A 19,994-nucleotide genomic window follows, 5' to 3' on the forward strand; every position below is an offset into this window, starting at 1 on the left:
CACACACACACACACACACACACTTAAGCACAGACATGTGAATCCACGCACATACATGCACCTAACTTTCTCAGTCCCACAGGATGTAGGGTGTGTGTCCTCTCAGCTGTTTAGGGGGAGGGAAAGAGACAGGTGTACATGATATTAAATGTGAACTTGCCATTAATATAGATTAAGAAACAAACCTCTGACAGAAATAATAAGATATGGGCAAGACGATAAGATTGAGAAAATCAGAAACTGAGTAAAATGCCTACCACAGACTTGCGCTCTTAGATTAAAGTATGTGGTAATCAGAAAGCGTAAAACACACACACACAAACACACACAGTGAAAGACAGACACATGCAAGGTGCCTGAGTGTCTTACACATAATCTCCTGGATTTGTGATAAAACCCTGCAGGCTGACATTACAAAGAGCCCATCGGCAGGACCGCTTTCAGCTAAAGAGGTGCAAAAATTACCTTCCGATGAGATGGCAGTGAAATTTAGATGCTATCTACTTATGAATAAAATGTGGCGTACTCTCAACGAAAGTAAAGCTTAAAATAAAGGCGAAAGAACAAAATAATGAAGAGGGTCGAGTGCGGCGTTTTGTGGCCTTGACTGTAGCGCCATCTGCTGGTCACTGACAGCAACAACTACCACAAAAATGGTAACATTTACAATAAGGTGTTATTTGTTAACTTTAATGTAAGTAAAAGCTTAATGAACAATGAATTTATTGCACGTTTTATTAATCTTTGTTAATGTTAGGTAATGAAAATACAGTTGTTCATTGTTAATTATTGTAAACTAATGAACCTTATTGTAAAATATTACGAAGAAAAACCGGCAAAAGGTTCAACACAGAACATTTCTTTATATTATAAAGTACATTGTGCCGTATTGATGATCTTTTTAGAGAGTAAAATGCATTGAATCAGCGCTAAAGTTTACCAATGAAAAAGATGAGTGGTTATTATGCAGTCAGATCAAACACTATACAAAGGTTATATGTGGTGAGAAACGGTTTTGTGATTTGAGCCGATTATGTTAAATTATTAAGTTCAAGTATGTTCAAATGTTTCTGAAAATGCAGTCTGTTGCTTGTGTGTGAAAATAAACCAAAAATATTTAATAAGAACTAATGTGAGTGTAGTGTAGTTTTTCAGAGCAAGAGGGTGCAGCGAGTAGCAGGTTGATTTCATAACAAAAATGATGACAAAAACATTTAAATAAAAATCTATTCCTCTCAGTATAGCATCCAGGACACAATGCTGTCAAAATGATTTTATTATGTAGTTTAGGTACATCTGGCTGGTTTTGGTGCATCTTCAGAGCTTGGATCTCCGCTGCTTGTTGTCTTTAGTTTCACCTGCTTTTTGTTCTTCACCAAAAGCTTTCATAAGTTGAAACTGTTTTCGAATCTGAAGGGAAAATTAAAAAAAAGAAAAATCACCATGAGTTGCATTTAATCACACATTGCCATTTAATGCCATTTTATAACTTTACCGCATTTCACTTTAAACACCGTATCATCAACAAATGAATCAGGGATGCCAGAAGTGTTTCTCATTATTCACCAGCTGCAGCTGCTTGAAGGGGTCCTCAACAGCTTCAGACTCTTTCCAGTAAGGTGCGATCATTTGATACATCGAACGAATCCCGGCCTTTATCTGAGCGTTCAGGACCTCGTCTTCATGTTCAGTGGTGAGCTCTTCCTCTAGTTTCAGTTTCTGTGGAACAGCTGTGATCTTTAAAGGCCGTAGCCTACAGACGGAGGTCTTTTTTTGTGTCTAACGCTCTAAACGTGTGAATGTTTTTACCAATCTTTCTGTTTCTGCTGTGATGTCTTCCAGCTCTGTCTTCTTCTGCCTCAGCTCTTCAGAGAGGTGCAGGATACGAGTCTTCTCCTCCTTTATGTCCTTCTGCAGTTCCAGATTTGAGCGATCGATCTCTTTTAGTTCAGCTTTAAGTCGTAGGTTTTCGTCTCTCAGGTACTCTGCTCTACGACATTCACGGCATCGATCGGCGTCTTCAAACTCAATAAGAAACAAAAGAAAACATTAAAACACGACTCGGTGTCTTTCTTTTTACTCCACCTGTCTCGTTCATCAGAAAACTGAAAACAGCCTGACGCTTTCTCTGAGTAGTTTCAGTATTTTCCCCCTTACCAGACAAAAAAAAGGAGCTATTAATACTAGGACTACCTTTCCAGGCATCTTTGCACTGCTCTCCCGGTTTATTTGGCCTGCCGTCTACGCCGGTGCTGTTCTTGTCTTTCTTCGAGCAGGCCTTCATACCGTTTCGTCAGTTCTTCAATGCTCTTTTCTAGCTTTTCGATTTTTTCTTCCTCTTCCTTTGCATGTTGGATGGCTTGCAGCTTTTGGGCCTGATTTTCCTTTAGTGAAAGAAAGACGAATACGAGGTTAGCAGTCATGTTTAACTCACTTTACTCGTTATCCATGCAGTGTTTCAGAGTCTAGTCTTACTTGCAGCTCCTTAGCAGTATCCCGTTTTAACTGCCTCAGTTCCTCCTTTTCTTTTGCCACCTTTTCGGCTCTTTCTCGCAAACGCTCCCGCTTCCCCTGCAACTCCTGACAAGAACATAAAACACTACAGTCATTTAAAGTAGAACAGCTAAAATCTTTCTTTCTTTCTTTCTTTCATGCAAGCACCTTTTCCTGCTCTTCCAGGGCTATGGTCGCTCTCCTGTTCTCCTCGATGTCCTCCGCGAGAAGCATCGAGCTCGTCTTTCCTCCGACTCTTTCTCCAAATCCTCGATAGTCCTGAAAGATTCAGTATAAATCGCTGAATACACGAAGAGCTACATTTCAACGACTTCGATGAAACTCTATAGTCGACGACGCATTAATGCTCCTGATAAAAACTCTGCTTGTGGTGTAATGTACTACTTACGAGGCGAGCTGCTCGTCAAAAACCGACCGATAGTACTCTTCCGCGTTGAAACTCATCTTTTTTTATCTCCGCACACCGTGGACAAACTTTCTGCGAGTGTTTTATAACATTTAAAAAATGCGCTGTTGCGTTTGTTGTGTTTATGATTAATTTTGTTGACGTGATGTTGCCGGGAGACTAGTTTTATTTGTTTATATGAAATGCAATAGCAACAAATGCAACTTAATAAAGCATTTTTGTCACATTAAGAAAAGCACTTGACAGTAAAACATAGTTTTGCTGGAAACGTTCCTCCTAATAAATTCAATTATTTTTTTTTTTTTTTTGGCTAATACCTATCGACTAATATCTAAGATTACACGGACGCATCGCTTTTTTACTAGATGCCTGGAATCCTGTCCTCTGATTGGCTCCGGCTCTCACCGATGAGACTCTTTATTGGTCCAGGACCGAACAGGATGAGTGAAGCTCCTGTACGACAATAAATAAATACGTAAATATATAGAAAGTAAATAAATACATCCGCATATATTAGGTTATATTTTGTAAATAATAAAAAGAGTACACACTGGTACAAACAGTCTCTGGTCATTTTAAACTCTTCCATTGTAAAGATTTTTATATTTTTGAAAGAAGTCACCAAAGCAGAAAATAGTTTTTTTTTTCCTTTTCTATATAACTACGTTTTAAGTAAGATATAATGGTTTTTTTTCTGTGAGTTTGCAGCATCATTACTCCACTGACTTGTGGAAAATGTGCCAAATATTTCTAAAAACGACGTTCTGTTTCTCGGCGCTAGAGGGCGCAGCGAGCGGCAGGTTGAGCAGCAGGTTGAGTCTCTCGGGTTCTCGCCGGGTGCGGTGGCGGCGCCTGTAATCCAAGCTACTGGGAGGCTGAGGCTGGCGGATCGCTTGAGCTCAGGGCTTCTGGGCTGCCGTGGACTATGTCGATCGGGAGTCCGCGCTAAGTTCGGTATCGATATGGTGCTCCTGGGGGAGCTCGGGACCGCCAGGTCGTCTAAGGAGGGGTGAACCGGCCCAGGTCGGAGACGGAGCAGGTCAAAGCCCCCGTGTCGATCAGTAGTGGGATCGCTCCTGAGAATAGACACTGCAGCTCAGCCTGAGCGACACAGAGAGACCCAGACTTTTTGCGCTTGTTTCTGCACCATTTAGAGATGAACGATACGATTAAGTAGTCAGTGATCATGACATCGTTTCACTCTCATCAACTCCAGATAATGGCGTTGTCTTGCTTTTTCTACATGTGGAACCTGTTTAATTAAAGAGAGTGTTTGTTAACATCAGGGACGCTGCTGTATGTCATGATTGCTACCATGTCGCCTCTCTCTGGAAGACACGTGATATTTCTGTTCGTGTGCAGCGTCTGTGTTTCTTGACCAGACGGAGGCGCTGTTTCACTTTAAATCATTAATATTTTCAGCATAGTAAAACATTTTCAAATATCTCTTGACTGGGCCGGCCCGGTGTCTACACACTTAATCGCTATTCATTAGAATTCAGTCGTATGTAATGTATGTGACGACGACTCAAGTACATATAAGAGAAAGAACTGATCAAACTAATATAATTACATTTAACAGCAGCGTAGAAAACAATCCTGAAAGAGATTTCCTCCTAATCTGGGCACAATATTCATCAGCATCAGGCCGTCAGTGTTAGTGAAAGATACGAGGCCCTGGAGAGAAACAGGAGAAGGATGGAGAGTGTTTATGTGGGGCCCGAGAGAAAGAGGAACAGGACGGTCTTGAGAACTTGTCCTCTGCTAACGTCTTGGATCCAGGTCAAGGTCAGCAAGAACAATCAGGAGCGTCCCACAAGGTGGACATGAAAACTGAGGGTTGGTTACTGCCATAATCTCAAACATTAAAACAGAAAAACTGAATTTAAGGGCTTTTTCTTAATTAAGTTTTTAATGCATCCTTTACAATAAAAATACATTTTTGGATTTGTCTCATTTTGCAGATTGCATAACTGTTTGGTTCCGTTCCAGTTTAATGCTGTGAAGCACAGACAACCACGGGCATCTATGTTATTCGGGCAGAGATGAGCCAACAGATGTTGGTGTAAACTTGGGTGCATGACGCTTTTTGGACTCATATGCACCTGAATTACCCAAAAGACCTTAAAAGTGTTTCAGAAAATCGTGACGGAACTGGATACCACCAAACTGTCTCCAAGCCCAAGCGTTGAAAATGAAGATGCTTCAGTGATTTGTTAACAGATATTTCCTCCTTCAAAGCCAGCTGAACGTAGTTGGTCTTTGTGACCAGTTATTTTATGTAGAAGGTTTGTTTTATACAGCTGTGTTACTAAAATAAAGCTTACACAGAAAAGTGTGGTGCAAACACGCTCAATTTTATTTTGTTGATTTTCAGTAGATGTTGTTGATTTTATTATTTCCTGGCAACCAACCATTCTCAGTTGAAACTCATTTTTTCCTGTCACTCTGTATGTTAGTGTAATATAAGCAGTGCTGTTAACAACATTTTCTCTTGAGGAAACATATCTGTAGCACTATAGCTAATGTTTAGCACTTTTTTGCAGTTTTTGTTATTCTCAAAATATGCTCTGAAGCATTAAAACAGTTGTAAAACAAGGTGGTTTTTTGTGTGTGTGGTTAGATTTTGTTGTAGCGTGTATCGTGAATTAGGAGGAAAAAGAAATATATAATATGCATTAAAATACGTTGGGTTTATTAATAAAAAATATGTAAATATGATGCATCAGGATAGCTGGGTTAATTTGGGGATAAATAATAATTAATTTTGCATAAATAATTTTTAGCCTTTTTTTCCAAAAAACAGAAATCGTTTGAAAACCATAAGGTTTGGATTTTGTGTGCTCTATATTATACAGAGCATTAAAATGCTCAATGCCTTTAGCACCAGTGTTATGATACAATGTTTATTGTTTTTTGTTTAGTTTAATATATAATACAATTTTTGTTACAAATTGTAATGGAATTTTAGAGATTTACTAACCACATATATTACATACAGCACTGAATGAATTAATTTCAGGTAATTGTAATTAAATATATATATATCTCACATGTTTTCTAAACCACTTCATTTTAATCTAAACATCAGTCTAGTCTGAAATATAGAATAAAATGATTATGATATAGAGTAAAAGTAAAGGAACTTCTATACGGGACTGCAGAGAAGAAAATAACATCTCTGAGTTGCTCCGAGAATAACAGGACATCCTGACGTAAGATAGGGTGATGTGTTCTAACTATTTTCATTGGTCAGGTGGGGATTTTTGTCACCTTGAAATGTCTACTTTTGACTAGAAAAACTCTGCTCAGTGCCTCACCCTTGTCTCTTTGCTCACAGACCCAGACCACTTCTCTGCAGAGAAATAAAATCAAGGCAAAGACAACTTTGTTCGGCTCTTCAATCTCGGCCTTCACACTTAGTTTAATACTTTGACAAAATAAGAATTTCCACAACAGATTTCTACTTTTTTTGTTTTTTTCTTTAATATCTAAGTGTTCTTTATTTTTTTTTTTCATTTTTTTCTTTAATATCTAAGTTTTCTACTTTTTTGTTTTTTCTGTAATATCTAATATTTCTACTTTTTTTGTTTTTTCTGTAATATCTAAGATTTCTACTTTTTTTTTTTTCTGTAATATCTAATATTTCTACTTTTTTGTTTTTTTTTTCTTTAATATGTAAGTTTTCTACTTTTTTTTTTTTTTTCTGTAATATCTAAGTTTTCAACTTTTTTTGTTTTTTTCTGTAATATGTAAGTTTTCTACTTTGTTTTTTTCTGTAATAAGTTTTCTACTTTTTTTGTTTTTTTCTGTAATAAGTTTTCTACTTTTTTTGTTTTTTCTGTAATATAAGTTTTCTACAGTTTTTTGATCTTTTTTTCTGTAATATCTAATATTTCTACTTTTTGTTTTTTCTGTAATATGTAAGTTTCTACTTTTTGCTAGTTTTTTAGTTTTTCTGTAAGTTTTCTTTTTTTCTGTTATCCATTTTTCTTTTTTTCTGTAATATCTAATAATTTTCTACTTTTTAGTTTTTTTCTGTAATATCTAAGTTTTCTACTTTTTTGTTTTTTTCTGTAATATTTTAATTATTTCTACTTTTTGTTTTTTTCTGTAATATCTAATAATTCAACTTTTTTGTTTTTTTTCTGTAATATCTAAGATTTCTTTTTTAAATAATTTTTTCTGTAATATTTGTTTTTTTTTTTTGTGTTTTTCTTTATAGTTTTCTATTTTTTATTTTTTTCTGTAATATCTAATAATTCAACTTTTTTTAGTTTTTTTCTGTAATATGTAAGTTTTCTACTTTTTTTGGTTTTTTTTCTGTAATATCTAAGTTTTCAGGTACTTTTAATTTTTTCTGTATATAGTTTTCTACTTTTTTGTTGTTTTTTTCTGTAATATCTAAGTTTATAGAATAAAATTTATCTATATCTACTTTTTGGGGTTTTTTCTGTAATATCTAATATTTCTCTTTTTTTTTTGTAATATGTAAGTTTTCTACTTTTTTGTTTTTTTCTGTAATATCTAATGTCTACTTTTTTTTTTTTCTGTAATAAGTTTTCTACTTTTTTTTTTTTTCTGTAATATCTAATATTTCTACTTTTTTTGTTTTTTCTGTAATAAGTTTTCTACTTTTTTTGTTTTTTTCTGTAATATTTAACTTTTTTTTTTTTGTTTTTTTCTGAAATATCTAATATTTCTACTTTTTTGTTTTTTCTGTAATATCTAAGATTTCTACTTTTTGTGTTTTTTCTGTAATATCTAAGATTTCTACTTTTTTGTTTTTTTCTGTAATATCTAAGATTTCTACTTTTTTTCTGTAATATCTAATATTTCTACTTTTTTTTGTTTTTTCTGTAAGTTTTCTACTTTTTTTGTTTTTTTCTGTAATATCTAATAATTCTACTTTTTTTTTTTTCTGTAATATCTAAGTTTTCTACTTTTTTGTGTTTTTTTCTGTAATATCTAATATTTCTACTTTTTTGTTTTTTTCTGTAATATCTAATTTCTATTTTTTGTTTTTTTCTGTAATATCTAATTTTCTACTTTTTTTTTTTTTAATATCTAAGTTTCTACTTTTTTTGTTTTTTTCTGTAATATCTAATAATTCAACTTTTTTTAGTTTTTTCTGTAATATCTAAGATTTCTACTTTTTTGTTTTTTTCTGTAATATCTAATATTTCTACTTTTTTGTTTTTTTCTGTAATATGTAAGTTTTCTACTTTTTTTGTTTTTCTGTAATATCTAATATTTCTACTTTTTTGTTTTTTTCTGTAATATCTAAGTTTTCAACTTTTTTTGTTTTTTTCTGTAATATCTAAGTTTTCTACTTTTTTGTTTTTTTCTGTAATATCTAAGTTTTCTACTTTTTTGTTTTTTTCTGTAATATCTAATATTTCTACTTTTTTTCTGTAATATCTAATATTTCTACTTTTTTTTTTTTTTTTTCTATAATTTGTTTTTCTATCTTTTTCTACTTTTTTTTTTTTTTCTTTAATATCTAAGTTTTCTACTTTTTTTTTTTTATTATCTAAGTTTTCTGCTTTTTTTGTTTTTTCTGTAATATGTAAGTTTTCTACTTTTTGTTTTTTTCTGTAATATCTAATTTTTCTACTTTTTTTTTTTCTGTAATATCTAATTTTCTACTTTTTTGTTTTTTTCTGTAATATATAAGTTTTCTACTTTTTTGTTTTTTCTGTAATATCTAATATACTTTCTACTTTTTTCTGTAATGTAATTTTTCTACTTTTTTTGTTTTTTTCTGTAATAAGTTTTCTACTTTTTTTTTTCTGTAATATCTAATATTTCTACTTTTTTGTTTTTTCTGTAATATCTAATATTTCTACTTTTTTTTTTTCTTTAATATCTAATATTTCTACTTTTTTTTTTTTTCTGTAATATCTAATTTTCTACTTTTTTTTTTTTTCTGTAATATCTAATATTTCTACTTTTTGTTTTTTTCTGTAATAAGTTTTCTACTTTTTTTTCCTGTAATATCTAATATTTCTACTTTTTTGTTTTTTTTCTGTAATATCTAATATTTCTACTTTTTTTTTTTTTTCTATAATATGTTAGTTTTCTACTTTTTTTTTTTTTTCTTTAATATCTAATATTTCTAAGTTTTCTACTTTCTTATTATCTAATATTTCTACTTTTTTTGTTTTTTTCTGTAATATCTAAGTTTTCTACTTTTTTGTTTTTTTCTGTAATAAGTTTTCTACTTTTTTGTTTTTTCTGTAATATGTAAGTTTTCTACTTTTTTGTTTTTTTCTGTAATATGTAAGTTTTCTACTTTTTTAGTTTTTTTCTGTAATATCTAATATTTCTACTTTTTTGTTTTTTTCTGTAATATCTAATATTTTACTACTTTTTGTTTTTTCTGTAATATCTAATATTTCTACTTTTTTTCTGTAATATCTAAGTTTTCTACTTTTTGTTTGTTTCTGTAATAAGTTTTCTACTTTTTTTTTTTTCTGTAATATCTAATATTTCTACTTTTTTGTTTTTTCTGTAATATCTAATATTTCTACTTTTTTTGTTTTTTTCTGTAATATCTAATATTTCTACTTTTTTTTTTTTCTGTAATATGTAAGTTTTCTACTTTTTTTTGTTTTTTCTTTAATATCTTTTTCTGTAATATCTAATATTTCTACTTTTTTGTTTTTTCTGTAATATCTAAGTTTTCTACTTTTTGTTTTTTTCTGTAATAAGTTTTCTACTTTTTTGTTTTTTTCTGTAATATCTAATATTTCTACTTTTGTTTTTTTCTATCTAAGTTTTCTGCTTTTTTTGTTTTTTTCTGTAATATCTAAGATTTCTACTTTTTTTTTTTTTTTCTGTAATATCTAATATTTCTACTTTTTTGTTTTTTTCTGTAATATCTAAGTTTTCTACTTTTTTGTTTTTTTCTGTAATATCTAATATTTCTACTTTTTTTGTTTTTTTCTGTAATATCTAAGTTTTCTACTTTTTTTGTTTTTTTCTGTAATAAGTTTTCTACTTTTTTTTTTTTTCTGTAATATCTAATATTTCTACTTTTTTGTTTTTTTCTGTAATATCTATACTTTTTTTTTTTCTGTTTCTAAGATTCTACTTTTTTGTTTTTTTTCTGTAATATCTAAGTTTTCTACTTTTTTGTTTTTTCTGTAATATCTAGTTTTCTTTTTTTGTTTTTTTCTAATATCTAAGTTTTCTACTTTTTGTTTTTTTCTGTAATATCTAAGTTTTCTACTTTTTTGTTTTTTCTGTAATATCTAATATTTCTACTTTTTTTGTTTTTTCTGTAATATCTAAGTTTTCTACTTTTTTTTTTTTTTCTGTAATATCTAAGATTTCTACTTTTTGTTTTTTCTGTAATATCTAAGTTTTCTACTTTTTTGTTTTTTCTGTAATATCTAAGATTTCTACTTTTTGTTTTTTTCTGTAATAAGTTTTCTACTTTTTTGTTTTTTTTCTGTAATAAGTTTTCTACTTTTTTGTTTTTTTTCTGTAATATCTAAGTTTTCTACTTTTTGTTTTTTTCTGTAATAAGTTTTCTACTTTTTTGTTTTTTTCTGTAATATGTAAGTTTTCTACTTTTTTTTTTTTTTCTGTAATATCTAATATTTCTACTTACTTTTTTGTTTTTCTGTAATATCTAATATTTCTACTTTTTTGTTTTTTTCTGTAATAAGTTTTCTACTTTTTTTTTTTTTTTCTTTAATATGTAAGTTTTCTACTTTTTTTTTTTTCTGTAATATCTAATATTTCTACTTTTTTTTTTTTTTTCTGTAATATCTAATATTTCTTTTTTTCTGTAATATCTAATTTTCTACTTTTTGTTTTTTTTCTGTAATATCTAAGTTTTCTACTTTTTTTTGTTTTTTTCTGTAATATCTAAGATTTCTACTTTTTTTTTTTTTTTCTGTAATATCTAATATTTCTACTTTTTTTGTTTTTTTCTGTAATATCTAATATTTCTACTTTTTTGTTTTTTTCTGTAATATGTAAGTTTTCTACTTTTTTTGTTTTTTCTGTAATATCTAATATTTCTACTTTTTGTGTTTTTTTTCTGTAATATCTAATATTTCTTTTTTTTTCTGTAATATTTCTATCTACTCTTCTATCTACTTCTACTATAAATGTATTATTCCAGAAAGTAAGCGTATAAATCTTCGTTCATCTTCTTGGTTTCCACTGGTTTGGTTTCTTTCTTATGTCGTTCAAGGCTGGGTACGTGGCATCAGCTTTTTCCAGGCTGCAATATAGGCGAGATTTAACTCACGCTACCGATTCACGTTACAATATTTAATAAGCAAAGCGAAAGTACTGGACATGTATTGCTGGTTCTGTGCACCACTTACTACTCTCAGCGGTGGAGAAAGTGATCTCTCCAGTCTTCTCTGCCTCCGTTCTTCAAATAAAGCTCCACATCTGAGGCGTTCCTTTGCCTGCTCCCTGTGAAAGAGAAAAAGAAATAGGTTTTAAAGAGCCTGTACTGAACTGCTGATGATCACCCGTCAGCTTGTAGCTATGCATTCATTTATTTTACCTGGCTTTATTTTGTTTGCAAATCTGCTCTTGTAATTTGCAGAGGTCCTCAGGAGATCGTCTTCCATCAAATCAAGAAAGAAAGAAATACAGTCCTCGAAGTGGCACATCGTCATTAATGGATAAGCAGGACTGAAATCCTGCGAGTCATAGCTCTCCGTGACCTTCCCGAGCTCCTCACACAACTTTTCGTTCTCTGCCCGTTTCTGGTGAGACAGACAGAAAAGGATGAGCTTGAACGCTGACAGAGATCTACGCGATCTCTTACTATATTCGGACGCTTACTCGGATTCTTCTGGAGACCCGTTTTTTATTTGCCATCTCCAGATTTGCTTTCACTTGATTATATTCCTTGTGCTTTTCTTGAATGCAGTCAGTAAGCCTCTGTATCTCCTCCTCCATGCGGACTCTATTCGTTTCACTGGACAAAAACAAACATACAAAGGAAAAACTCAGAGGGTCAGGCGCTGTTGCTGTGTCTTGGGTTTCCTCAGATTGGAGACTATTAAGAAATCAGTCTCACGGTTGGGCACAAGAAACTTACTACTTTTCCTTTTCGTCCCTGTTTTCCCGTAATAACTTCTTCTTTTCCTTTTTTTTGGACATCAATCTCTCATTCTCAAAGGATAACCGTTCAGAGTCCAGACGACGTTGTCTGTCCTCTTCCTCACGCGTTTTGCGCTCGTCGTCTTCTCTCCGCTGCATCTCTTCAATTTCTTTCATGTCTTGAACTTCACAGATTTTTCTGTAACGGAGATGGTTATAAATAATAGTATGTGAAGCAGCATCTTCGCTTTCGGGACGTGCAGGAATAATTGTGCACACTAACATGACGGTGCTTACCTTTGAAGAGCTTTTTCCTTTTTTTCTAATTTGAGCCTCTTCTCTAGTAATTCCTGATCCCTGAAACACGACCGTGTGAGTATAAGCTCCTGGCAATTGAAACTGCTTCATTTACAAGGACCACAAAAGCGTGGCTTCTAGATTTAAAAGTGACAACTAAATACTTTTTCTGGTGCTCCAAGGGATTTGCGGCTTTGTAGGAGACCCAGAAATCTTCAATCTCCATTTGGGACATTTCTCTTTCCTCCGCAGAATATTGTTGAGCTCTAGTACTCCGAATCCTTTTGTTTTCTTCTGTAAAAAACTGAGACTAGAACAGAAAAAAGAAATTAGGAGAGTACAGACACACAATCCACATCCACACAAGAGCAGTGGATATTTCACTACGTGTACAATTTAAAAGATTAATCACACTCAAAAGAAAGGTTTTTGTGTTCCATGTGCGTACATAGGCTAGAAAATATAAGAATGTGAATACACTGACAGCGCTAACACAAATAAAGTACACGTTAAGTTGATATGGAATAATCAAAACATGCTAAATTAGCTTACGTTCAAGCGAGCAGCTTTTCTAATATCCTCGTTGTACTTCGAGATGCTTTGACACTTGGTCTTTTGCACACTGAGTTGCGGAAGGATGGTTTTGCTTCGGGGTCCTGATGCGGGGCGTTTCTGTCGTCCCTCTCTAAGGAACTGCCTGACTTCTTCCCTCGTTTTGTCCTCCCTGCATCGGAAACCAAACAACTGAAACTTTTCTTCAGCACTGAGGCTGGATCCGTTCACCTTCTTCTTAGGCGGTGGATGTGGACGAAGTCCTGCGTAAGGTCACATTTATTTCATGTTAGCACTCATGAAGGAACATGTGTCTACTTCATACTGCAATCAAACTTAGAAAACGGGTTTGAGCTTGTTTTAACAGCTCACCTCCGGCAGGGGAAGCTCCGTGGATGGGGGGAAGCTTCACAGTCTGCATTGGGCTGGAGATTGGGGTGATTTTGCTCATCTTAATGGTGTGCTGTTGAGCTCTCGCACAGGTTTGGAGCCTGAGCTTGTGGAATTCGTTGCAGTTAATTTTCAGGTTAAAAAGGGCTGAAAAGTACAACTGTATGATCTGAAATAGATACGGCTGCAGGCTGAAGGCTAATGCAGATTCACAATCAGGCGCTGATCTGGAATCTAACGTTGATCAAAAGCCAACAGACGCGAAATCAAACAGGTTTCTCTGATCAGGCCGAGAAGTTCTAAAAGCCATCGGTGCAGTGACGTCACAATCAGAACGAAGTCACGCGCCACGGATCGTTGGATTCGAAATCGAATTCTTTTCGTTTTGTTTCAAAAGTTTAAGCAGCTCGTGTATATAGGCAGCCCAGGAGAGTCCAGAATCAAAATAACCCACTTGTAAAAATATATTAATCTTCTGCGTCTGCGCTCGTGCAAATACAGAGGATAGGGACCGAATCGTGTCTGAGGAAATACTGAGCACATGTTGGCTCTGCTTGATAAGTGATGAGCGTGACAACGGAACTGTCTTGTATTCTTGTTTCATAAAACCTTTTTTAATAAAAGTAATTCAAAAGCCCACCTGTTGATCGTTTTGCTCGCAATTCCGGGAACCACTGTAAAAACATCAAAGTTCTGTTGGTTTGTTCGGGCACGTGTATTAATCACGCAGAGATTACCCAACCACGTTAGTTATTAGTTTATAAAGTATATATGTCGAATCTCTCGTCAGCATGATATTTCTCAATGCCAAATCAATTTATAAATCATACCTAGGTCGATCGTGTGAGCCTGATTCCAGACTGCTTCAGCACACGCCCGGTAATGCTAATACTCCAGTACTGAGCGTCAAACAGGCCTGTGTCGATTCAGTGAAGCCTTTTTAAATGCTTTTTATGTGAAAAGGAAAATATGACACTACAAGGATATCATTTTAAAGAGCAAAAGAATAAAAATGGCCAATGATTATTATAATATCTACAATAACTCAATTGTGCGTTATTCAGTAAATGCAGATAGCAACACCTACTTTGTTTTACGTAACAAAAGTGCCCTTTTTTCAGGGTTTGGTGAATATAAATATCCAGAGATCCGCCTTAAATTAAAATTAAATTGATCAAAAGTGATGATAAAGACTTTATAATGAATTAAGAATTTATAATTATACAAAATATTTTTAGTTTTAGATAAATGCTGTTCTTTAGAACTTACCATTCATCAAAGAGACCTGACAGCAATTTTACTTAACTGTGGCAATATAATACTAATAACAAATGCTTTTGAGCAGCAAATAAGAATATTTGTTGTGATCTGCCTTGCCTCAATGTCATGTGTTAATGTAAGGCATTAAAGGCATTTTTTGGGTGAACTGTTCCTTTAAGACAAACACCCTAGTCTTTCTGGTTTAGTTTGGGAACCCAAAGGACCTTAAATGCACATTCGAAGTGTTTCAGAAAATCGTGACGGAACTGGATACCACCAAACTGTCTCCAAGCCCAAGCGTTGAAAATGAAGATGCTTCAGTGATTTGTTAACAGATATTTCCTCCTTCAAAGCCAGCTGAACGTAGTTGGTCTTTGTGACCAGTTATTTTATGCAGAAGGTTTGTTTTATACAGCTGTGTTACTAAAATAAAGCACACACAGAAAAGTGTGGTGCAAACACGCTCAATTTTATTTTGTTGATTTTCAGTAGATGTTGTTGATTTTATTATTTCCTGGCAACCAACCATTCTCAGTTGAAACTCATTTTTTCCTGTCACTCTGTATGTTAGTGTAATATAAGCAGTGCTGTTAACAACATTTTCTCTTGAGGAAACATATCTGTAGCACTATAGCTAATGTTTAGCACTTTTTTGCAGTTTTTGTTATTCTCAAAATATGCTCTGAAGCATTAAAACAGTTGTAAAACAAGTTGGTTCTTTTTTGTGTGTGGTTAGATTTTGTTGTAGCGTATCGTGAATTAGGGAGGAAAAAGAAATATATAATATGTATTAAAATACATTGGGTTTATTAATAAAACAAATTGTAAATATGATGCATTTAAACTAAATTGGGTTAATTATGTAATAATACATAATGTTCTTATGAATTTAAAACAAACTGAATTTATTGGTACTGTTACTTAAATCTTAAAATAGAAAAAGGAAAGAAAGATAAACATAGCATTACACTGATCTTACAGCTCTGGCAGTTTTTTACTTTCAGCAATTTTTAAAATCACCAATACATTTTTATGTTTCGACATACCATTTTTCTTTCTGCAAGTTGTTTGCTAATCGCCATAAACTAGTTTTCTCATTATGTATAATGTATCTATACTAAATCTAATTTGTTTTTGGGGCAACATGTAACGAAAAAAAAGGACTGGAGTAATAATGGACAATATTTTCATAATAATATAATTTTTTTAAATACAATAATAAGTGAGCATTTCTTTCTCTATTCCTTTGTTCTCCCAAAACGCCTGCATATATGAGGACATGTATGAAATCAACTTCCTGTGTCATTATAGAAAGTCATATTTTGATTCGAAAACCCAGAACATTTTTCTGATGTTGATTTATGACACACTAGCTATTTCAAAATTAGATTAAAGTGATTTGAATGTGAGTGTAGTGTAGTTTCTCGGCGCTAGAGGGCGCAGCGAGCGGCAGGTTGAGCAGCAGGTTGAGTCTCTCGGGTTCTCGCCGGGTGCGGTGGCGGCGCCTGTAATCCAAGCTACTGGGAGGCTGAGGCTGGCGGATCGCTTGAGCTCAGGGCTTCTGGGCTGCCGTGGACTATGTCGATCGGGAGTCCGCGCTAAGTTCGGTATCGATATGGTGCTCCTGGGGGAGCTCGGGACCGCCAGGTCGTCTAAGGAGGGGTGAACCGGCCCAGGTCGGAGACGGAGCAGGTCAAAGCCCCCGTGTCGATCAGTAGTGGGATCGCTCCTGAGAATAGACACTGCAGCTCAGCCTGAGCGACACAGAGAGACCCAGACTTTTGCGCTTGTTTCTGCACCATTTAGAGATGAACGATACGATTAAGTAGTCAGTGATCATGACATCGTTTCACTCTCATCAACTCCAGATAATGGCGTTGTCTTGCTTTTTCTACACGTGGAACCTGTTTAATTAAAGAGAGTGTTTGTTAACATCAGGGACGCTGCTGTATGTCATGATTGCTACCATGTCGCCTCTCTCTGGAAGACACGTGATATTTCTGTTCGTGTGCAGCGTCTGTGTTTCTTGACCAGACGGAGGCGCTGTTTCACTTTAAATCATTAATATTTTCAGCATAGTAAAACATTTTCAAATATCTCTTGACTGGGCCGGCCCGGTGTCTACACACTTAATCGCTATTCATTAGAATTCAGTCGTATGTAATGTATGTGACACGACTCAATTACATATAAGAGAAAGAACTGATCAAACTAATATAATTACATTTAACAGCAGCGTAGAAAACAATCCTGAAAGAGATTTCCTCCTAATCTGGGCACAATATTCATCAGCATCAGGCCGTCAGTGTTAGTGAAAGATACGAGGCCCTGGAGAGAAACAGGAGAAGGATGGAGAGTGTTTATGTGGGGCCCGAGAGAAAGAGGAACAGGACGGTCTTGAGAACTTGTCCTCTGCTAACGTCTTCGATCCAGGTCAAGGTCAGCAAGAACAATCAGGAGCGTCCCACAAGGTGGACATGAAAACTGAGGGTTGGTTACTGCCATAATCTCAAACATTAAAACTGAATTTAAGGGCTCCCCTCTACGCTTTTTTTAAAAGTTTTTAACGCATCCTTCACACAAAAAATTTATGTACACATTTTTAATTAATCACATTTTAATCTCCACAGTACAGCTGCTTTTGGATTTGTCTCATTTTTTTGCAGATTGCATAACTGTTTCTGTCCCGTTCCTGTTTAATGCTGTGAAGCTGCTTTTAAACAGTCTGCATATAAAGTGCTATAATTTGTGCTGACTTTAAGATGTGCAGGTCATTGCATCATTTTCTTACTGCAACATGAGCCTTGAGCGGTATACACAAAAACTCAATTATGGCTTTTAAATATGTTTAAAATTTTTAATTTCTGTTTGAAAATGATTACGACTGAAAAGTCATTTATTCAACGTGAGCAAATTATTATTTCCCTACATTTATTACATGACTTTTAAAAATTCATACTATAAGAAATTACTACGCAAAAATGTTTTTTTTTTTTTTTATATATATATATATATATATATATATATATATATATATATATATATATATATATATGTGTGTGTGTGTGTGTGTGTGTGTGTGTGTGTGTATTATGCACTTTTCAATCCAACAATGTTTTAATGCATCAATCCTTCACAACAAAAATGATGACAAAAACATTTAAATAAAAATCTATTCCTCTCAGTATAGCATCCAGGACACAATGCTGTGATTTTATTATGTAGTTTAGGTACATCTGTCTGATTTTAGTGCATCTTCAGAGCTTGGATCTCCGCTGCTTGTTGTCTTTAGTTTCACCTGCTTTTTGTTCTTCACCAAAAGCTTTCATAAGTTGAAACTGTTTTCGAATCTGAAGGGAAAATTAAAAAAAAAGAAAAATCACCATGAGTTGCATTTAATCACACATTGCCATTTAATGCCATTTTATTACTTTACCGCATTTCACTTTAAACACCGTATCATCAACAAATGAATCAGGGATGCCAGAAGTGTTTCTCATTATTCACCAGCTGCAGCTGCTTGAAGGGGTCCTCAACAGCTTCAGACTCTTTCCAGTAAGGTGCGATCATTTGATACATCGAACGAATCCCGGCCTTTATCTGAGCGTTCAGGACCTCGTCTTCATGTTCAGTGGTGAGCTCTTCCTCTAGTTTCAGTTTCTGTGGAACAGCTGTGATCTTTAAAGGCCGTAGCCTACAGAAGGAGGTCTTTTTTTGTGTCTAACGCTCTAAACGTGTGAATGTTTTTACCAATCTTTCTGTTTCTGCTGTGATGTCTTCCAGCTCTGTCTTCTTCTGCCTCAGCTCTTCGGAGAGGTGCAGGATACGAGTCTTCTCCTCCTTTATGTCCTTCTGCAGTTCCAGATTTGAGCGATCGATTTCTTTCAGTTCAGCTTTAAGTCGTCGTGAGTTTTCGCGTCTCTCAGGTACTCTGCTCTCACGGCATTCACGGCATCGATCGGCGTCCTCAAACTCAATAAGAAACAAAAGAAAACATTAAAACACGACTCGGTGTCTTTCTTTTACTCCACCTGTCTCGTTCATCAGAAAACTGAAAACAGCCTGACGCTTTCTCTGAGTAGTTTCAGTATTTGTCCCCTTTCCAGACAAAAAAGGAGCTATTAATACTAGGACTACCTTTCCAGGCATCTTTGCACTGCTCTCCCGGTTTAGTTTGGCCTGCCGTCTACGCCGGTGCTCTTCTTGTCTTTCTTCGAGCAGGCCTTCATACCGTTTCGTCAGTTCTTCAATGCTCTTTTCTAGCTTTTCGATTTTTTCTTCCTCTTCCTTTGCATGTTGGATGGCTTGCAGCTTTTGGGCCTGATTTTCCTTTAGTGAAAGAAAGAGGAATACGAGGTTAGCAGTCATGTTTAACTCACTTTACTCGTTATCCATGCAGTGTTTCAGAGTCTAGTCTTACTTGCAGCTCCTTAGCAGTATCCCGTTTTAACTGCCTCAGTTCCTCCTTTTCTTTTGACACCTTTTCGGCTCTTTCTCGCAAACGCTCCCGCTTCCCCTGCAACTCCTGACAAGAACCTAAAACACTACAGTCATTTAAAGTAGAACAGCTAAAATCTTTCTTTCTTTCTTTCTTTCTTTCATGCAAGCACCTTTTCCTGCTCTTCCAGGGCTATGGTCGCTCTCCTGTTCTCCTCGATGTCCTCCGCGAGAAGCATCGAGCTCGTCTTTTCCTCCGACTCTTTCTCCAAATCCTCGATAGTCCTGAAAGATTCAGTATAAATCGCTGAATACACGAAGAGCTACATTTCAACGACTTCGATGAAACTCTATAGTCGACGACGCATTAATGCTCCTGATAAAAACTCTGCTTGTGGTGTAATGTACTACTTACGAGGCGAGCTGCTCGTCAAAAACCGACCGATAGTACTCTTCCGCGTTGAAACTCATCTTTTTTTATCTCCGCACACCGTGGACAAACTTTCTGCGAGTGTTTTATAACATTTAAAAAATGCGCTGTTGCGTTTGTTGTGTTTATGATTAATTTTGTTGACGTGATGTTGCCGGGAGACTAGTTTTATTTGTTTATATGAAATGCAATAGCAACAAATGCAACTTAATAAAGCATTTTTGTCACATTAAGAAAAGCACTTGACAGTAAAACATAGTTTTGCTGGAAACGTTCCTCTAATAAATTCAATTTTTTTTTTTTTTTGGCTAATACCTATCGACTAATATCTAAGATTACACGGACGCATCGCTTTTTTACTAGATGCCTGGAATCCTGTCCTCTGATTGGCTCCGGCTCTCACCGATGAGACTCTTTATTGGTCCAGGACCGAACAGGATGAGTGAAGCTCCTGTACGACAATAAATAAATACGTAAATATATAGAAAGTAAATAAATACATCCGCATATATTAGGTTATATTTTGTAAATAATAAAAAGAGTACACACTGGTACAAACAGTCTCTGGTCATTTTAAACTCTTCCATTGTAAAGATTTTTATATTTTTGAAAGAAGTCACCAAAGCAGAA

The 19,994-nt window shown here is 34.2% G+C and overlaps 1 protein-coding gene across 2 annotated transcripts; it reads right to left on the minus strand.

Annotated features, from left to right (window-relative positions):
* Positions 1-107: 107 nt before the first annotated feature.
* On the minus strand, positions 108-19,480 carry LOC122354045 (trichohyalin-like). 2 transcript variants are annotated; one of them, XM_043252026.1, is made up of 7 exons: positions 19,350-19,480; positions 19,108-19,219; positions 18,918-19,022; positions 18,635-18,826; positions 1,810-2,025; positions 1,496-1,719; positions 108-1,410 (listed from the first exon to the last, which is right to left on the minus strand). In XM_043252026.1, the coding sequence occupies exons 1-6, from the start codon at positions 19,403-19,405 to the stop codon at positions 1,534-1,536; spliced, it is 867 nt and encodes a 288-aa protein (XP_043107961.1). In that variant the 5' UTR covers positions 19,406-19,480; the 3' UTR covers positions 108-1,410; positions 1,496-1,533. The 2 variants fall into 2 exon arrangements, with proteins under 2 accessions (XP_043107961.1, XP_043107960.1); XM_043252025.1 differs by having other exon boundaries at positions 703-1,410; positions 1,567-1,719.
* Positions 19,481-19,994: the final 514 nt, after the last annotated feature.

This window comes from Puntigrus tetrazona, chromosome 11 (genome assembly GCF_018831695.1).
Source record: "Puntigrus tetrazona isolate hp1 chromosome 11, ASM1883169v1, whole genome shotgun sequence".
NCBI classification, from domain to species: domain Eukaryota; kingdom Metazoa; phylum Chordata; class Actinopteri; order Cypriniformes; family Cyprinidae; genus Puntigrus; species Puntigrus tetrazona.